At 38.2% G+C, this 5511-nt stretch overlaps 1 protein-coding gene across 1 annotated transcript; it reads right to left on the bottom strand.

The window, feature by feature from the left end:
* Positions 1-825: 825 nt before the first annotated feature.
* Positions 826-3818, bottom strand: gadd45ab (growth arrest and DNA-damage-inducible, alpha, b). The gene is made up of 4 exons (XM_084722482.1): positions 3660-3818; positions 3016-3117; positions 1830-2037; positions 826-1651 (listed from the first exon to the last, which is right to left on the bottom strand). Exons 1-4 carry the CDS (start codon positions 3707-3709, stop codon positions 1538-1540), a joined length of 474 nt encoding a protein of 157 aa, XP_084578608.1. The 5' UTR covers positions 3710-3818; the 3' UTR covers positions 826-1537.
* Between the last annotated feature and the right edge of the window lie 1693 nt (positions 3819-5511).

Here is a 5511-nt window from a genome sequence, read left to right as displayed (position 1 = left end):
AAACAAGACATTTAAAGACATCACTGTGGTCTTAGAGTTAGTGGGATGGACAGTTTTCTTTTTGCAAACTTTTTTATACACCAAATGATTAATCGACAGTCATTTTGGATTTTTGTTGTTATTTGATAACCACAAGTAAAAACTGACTTAAGTGAATAGATTTCTGACCATTTTTGAAAATGCAAGCATGTTTGTTGCTTTGCATGTATGACAGCGTCCTTGTTCTGATTCATTAACGAGTCAACTAATCAATTAGTCGATCGGCAGAAAAATGATCCAACAATGTTCCATGCAAAAATGGCAGAAAAGGCTCTTTTCAGCCTCTAAATTGTGGAGATTTCCTGCTCTTCTCTGTTTATTATCACATTAAACTGAATATCTTTGACAAAACTAGACATGAAGACATCACTGTGGTCTTTGAGAAACTGGGGTGGAAAATTTTCACTTTGTAGACCAAATGATTAATCAGTTAATCTAGAAACTATTTGGCAGATTAATCAATAATGAAAATAATCATTGCAGCCCTAGATTAAACATGACTTTAACTTTGGTCTTTGTTCTTATTAGATATCTGCCAGTAAAAACTGACCTGCCTGACCACGAAAATAACAACTATTAACTCTGACCTTGCTTTCGGTCCAGAAAAGGTTAGAAATGTTTCAAGTATATACTTGAAACCTGCCTGGTAACATGCCAGGATGAAATCCAAACCCTGTGGGGCAACATGCTGAGCCTCATATGTTAATGTGGGCGCGAGAGGTGTGACTTCCTACCAGCATGTTAAACCTGTAGTACCTGGAAATCATCAAGACAAAAACCATCCTGTGAACTCTTGGTTGTTTATTTCATTCAACTTAACATGGCAGTTCCATGAACTATGCACAATAAATATAATTCATTAAATTAATTAATAACACATAAAAACATCAGTTAGTGGACAAGTCTAAACATTGCATTGCCCTTAAAATAATTAGAATAATAATAATAATAATAATAATAATAAACTGTGAAAACGTTCCCTTTTGAGTTATCAAAGTGACATGTCTTAAATACTATTAAATAATAAAGAAATGCTTGGATTTGGTCGAATTTTCATGAGGAGTTCTTCCAGCTGAGAGCTCTGACTGGTCCACTCCAGCGTGGTCCAGTTCTTGGGAGTCTTATCTCTGCCTGCTTTTTTTTTTTGTTCTCCAGTCCTGCGCCTGTGCTCACCACCACGTGTGCTTGTCTGCTCACATGATTCAGTTTCCTGTAAGGGCTTCTTTCTCGGCAGAGAAAGGCGCAGTCATACACTGGAAATCCTGGAACCCAGACTGCTGAGTCACACTTCCTTGGCCCCACGAGTTCACTCCGACCTGGTAAATTTGTTGGAGCGTTTGGCTTCCTTGTGTTCGTTTTTTTTTCCTGCCCCTCCCTCTTCTCTCTTTCTCTCTCTCCTTTGGGGCACTTTCCAAACGAGTCCAACACAGACATCAACACAGGCCTGGTGCAGTTACTTTTCCCTCAATGCACACAATACATTCATATTCCAACAGGTTCATCGGTCGGGCAGGTTGATAACAGGCACCCACTGGTCCAAACAGCGACTGTCTCTGCAGAATCTGTTCACTTTGCTCAGCGCGGGATCCTTCCACAGTGACGACTGAGGATTCTGCAGAAGAAATGAGAAAGCAGTTACCATCATTAACTGTGCAAACACACTGCCAGCAACAGTTTCATGCAAGTGTTGACAATGACCCCGACTCAGTGAGGGCAAAATAGCTCTTTCTTTACGGTCTGAGGGGAAGTGAGTAGTGCAATTTTAAGCAGCCATGAGTAATGACACTTACAGTAACTAGAACACAGTGCAGGTCCAGGGGCTCCCCTCCAGGCTTCACGCCTCCCAGGATTTCTGCCAGGCGCCTCATGTTGCTCACACGCAGGATGTTGATGTCGTTCTCGCAGCAGAACGCCTGGATTAAGGTGAAGTGAATCTGGAGAGCCACGTCCTCCTCCTCGTCTGTGGCCAGTAGACACAACACCACGTTGTCTGGGTCCCTGAAGGCAACAACAAGACGGATGTGAGGAAGAGGAGGTTCATCACAGGCAGGTTTAGTCAGTGGTGAAAATGCAGCTAAGTATGTTTACTCAAGTACAGTTCTGAGGTACTAGTACTTTACTTGAGCATTTACATTTGAGGACGTCATCTTAGGCTTTGTGAAACACTGATCAACATTTTTCCCCATTTTCTGACATTTTATGGACCAAACAACTAATTGATTAATTGAAAATATTATCGTCAGATTAATCAATCATGAAAATAATCATTATTTACAGCTCTATTGTATTTTTTTACTCCACTACATTTATTTGATAACCTTAGTTACTACTTACTTTGCAGCATCAGATAAATATAAAGTACAAATCAATTAATAAATTCTGTATTAATATCGATTAAACTACCCAGCTTTATATAAAGTAATCAAAATGAACTCTACTCTTAACAGCTGCAACATTTAAGTGATCAACACACCAATACATAAATAACTCTAATTTGATTACATAACGAAGGGCTGCAGCTCATGATTAATTTAATTGATGATTAATCTGTCGATCATTTTCTTGATTAATTGATTAATTGTTCGGGCCATAAAATGGTGTCAATCAGTGTTTCCCAAAGCCCAAGGTGATGAAAGAAAACTCAGAAACGATGAAATATTCACATCCAAGAAGCTAGAATCAGATAATTCTGACTTTTTTTTCTTACAAAATGACTCAAACTGATTAATCGATTACCAAAATTGTTGCTGATTAATTTAATAGTTGATTAATAATCTTTTTTATTAATTGTTGCAGCTCTATTACAATACACATTGTTCTGCATGATGACAACTTTTACTTTTAGTACTTAAAGTACACATTTTATTTTGATGCTAATATATGCAGGATTTTCACTTAAAACAGAGTGAAAGATGTGAGTATTTCCAGCACTTCTGTGTCTATTAGAGATAATGCTACAGTCTATTATTAACTTACGCATTGAGGGACTTTGCTGCCTCATACACTCCAACGGTGATGCAACCCTGAGGTAACGCAGAGCTCAGGACCTCCTCTAATGCTTTAGCCACCGATTCCATCCTGAGGAAACACACATGTAAATACACGTTGATTGAAAAATCTGCCAGCAAATCACACAACGCAGGCAACGCGATAACTTAGCTGCGTGATAGTTCAATATTTAACATTATAAGCAAATTATTCACTAATATTATTTGCATGAGGTGGATGATAGTCACTGATGTAATGTTGCATGTCGGATACACACTGCAGCGTGTACCAATATGAACGTTTATAACTATCATACATGCAGTGTGTGCCTGACATGATGAACACGTAGCGTTAGCGCTAACATTAGCATAAGTTAACTGTAGCTGGACGTTAGCTGACCGTTGTGTTAGCTCAGCTGATGTTACAATATCGAGAAATAATCGCTAAATGACAGACAGAACTGACAGTATGAGAGAAACCTCACTTATCACAACAAATTAAATAAAATTATGTCCTTTTTGATGAGGGTTAAAGCATTTGCAAAAAAAAGAAAAATAAAATAAAACGGAAAATAAGTTAAAACCGAAGCAAAATATACGAAAGAAATGTGCAAAAAGCTAAAACAAGCTAACCTTTCTGAAGAATTCTCTCCACTGGTTTCTTCAAAAGTCATATTGCACATCCGAGCGGTTTGCTGTTCAATAATATCCAGAGCGAGGAGAGCTGGCTGCTTCTGTGTGCTGAGATCCTCTGCGTCTGTGACCGTGTCGTCTTCAGTAGTAAACCCTCTGTCTCTCTGTCTGTCTCTCCCACCACCGAGCATTTGCATAAACCGGTCCCACTGGGGTCACGTGGACACGCGACTTTCATGTTCATCTGCTGTTTGTGAGTGCAGCGACACCGTGTGGCCGTAAGTGGACGTTGCTGCTGGGAAAAGTAGCAAACCTACTTCTCACGGTGAACAATTTGATGTAGAATCTGGGTCAGTGTATCTTTTGGTCACTGGATTTTCCTTTTTAAAAAAAGAAAAAAGGTTGGTTATTTGATTTTCTTTTTAAAATACAATAATTGAAGTTTAATGATCAAAAAGGGACAAACTATTTTTTTAAAGTTTGATTTTTGTTTTTTGAGACACTATCAGGTTTTCACAAATGATGGTTCAGTTGAGCGCAAGGATAAGATAAGATAAGATAAGATAAGATAAGATAAGATAAGATAAGATAAGATAAGTTTCAACCCCAGATCCACACCTCCAAAAAAGCACACACCTAAGCGTAATGCAGGATGCCCTAAATCCAAGTAGTTGCACAAAAGTCCTACAAAAATACTTCACAAATTCCGTACACCTGCTTGTTTTTGTATTTGCTTTTTTAAATGCAGTTTTCTGTTATGCTTTAACCATTTACTGGCTTGCTTTTAGCTTTTGTATTTATGATCTTAAGTCCACTTTTAATGTTGTTTTAATCTTTTATTTTAATGTATTTCTATGCTCTTGTAAAGCACCTTTAATTGCCTTGTGTCTGAATGGTGCTATAAAGAAACTTACCTTGCCTTGCCTACAAAGTGTGTATAGAATATGACATAAATGCCTTAATTCCAATAAATTGGTTAAACAATTAATAAAAACTTAATGCTTTGACTTTCCATACTAATCAAACAAAACCCAATAAATATTAAACTTCCAAAGTAAGAACTCAAACACATTTTATTCATTTTCTCACGGGCTGATAGAAACATTAAAGAAAAAATACTCCACTACAGTAGGAAATAAGAACTCTATATATAAATATATAGTGTGTTAGAGCGCCCCTAGTGGGAACGTAACAGAAACTTTTTTTTCTTTTTTCTTTTCACTACTAGAGACATTCAGCTTGGAAGTCCTCCTCTCTGACTCGAGATCAGTTTCCCTGTGCTGCAGTTTACAGAAACATCAACACAACTGACCGGAGACCAGCTGAACCGCCGCTACGCGCTCACGGACTGAGACGGTCCTTGTCTGCATCTTCCTACCGGCAACGTGGCAACTCAACGCTAAAAAGTCGTACTTTTCTTTTCACATGTTGACTGCAACATGAAGGACGCGAGGACAGATGAGTGATGTCGGAGGACGACAGTCGGGTTTTCTGTTCGGATTATCCTGCAGATCCTGGACGTGATTTGGTGTTTTGCAGGTCTGCAGCTGTCAAACATCAGGGTGTGCTCCTGTGTTTACTGTCAGCTCAGTGAGAGGAGGACACACAGGCTGGATACACACTGAAGGATTATTAACATCCATCATCTGAATGGTATGGCTTTGATTTTTTTTTTATTTTTTATTATGTATATCCGTTGGTAAGTTTTTTTTAATGGTTGAAAGTAATCAAGCTGACTTCAGTATAGTTCTGAGGGAGCTACTTGTACTTCACTTGAGTGTTTTCATGTTTTGCTACACTGCAAATGCAAATCTTTTCCCTGCATAAATGCCTTTAACTTAATTTATACTTG

This window comes from Lutjanus erythropterus, chromosome 7 (genome assembly GCF_056507025.1).
Source record: "Lutjanus erythropterus isolate fLutEry1 chromosome 7, fLutEry1.hap2, whole genome shotgun sequence".
NCBI classification, from domain to species: Eukaryota; Metazoa; Chordata; class Actinopteri; order Lutjaniformes; family Lutjanidae; genus Lutjanus; species Lutjanus erythropterus.
Note: the sequence above shows the minus strand (reverse complement) of the source record. Positions and strands in the feature narration are given on the sequence as shown.

What these genes read in the sequence shown, in the direction of transcription:
- gadd45ab (XM_084722482.1), bottom strand. Translation starts at nt 3,709, where the DNA reads ATGTGCAATATGACTTTTGAAGAAACCAGTGGAGAGAATTCTTCAGAA. An exon ending in GGAGAGAATTCTTCAGAAAG is followed by an intron (nt 3,118 to 3,659) that starts GTTAGCTTGTTT and finishes GTGTTTCCTCAG; the next exon opens with GATGGAATCGGTGGCTAAAG. An exon ending in GCAGCAAAGTCCCTCAATGC is followed by an intron (nt 2,038 to 3,015) that starts GTAAGTTAATAA and finishes TGTTGCCTTCAG; the next exon opens with GGACCCAGACAACGTGGTGT.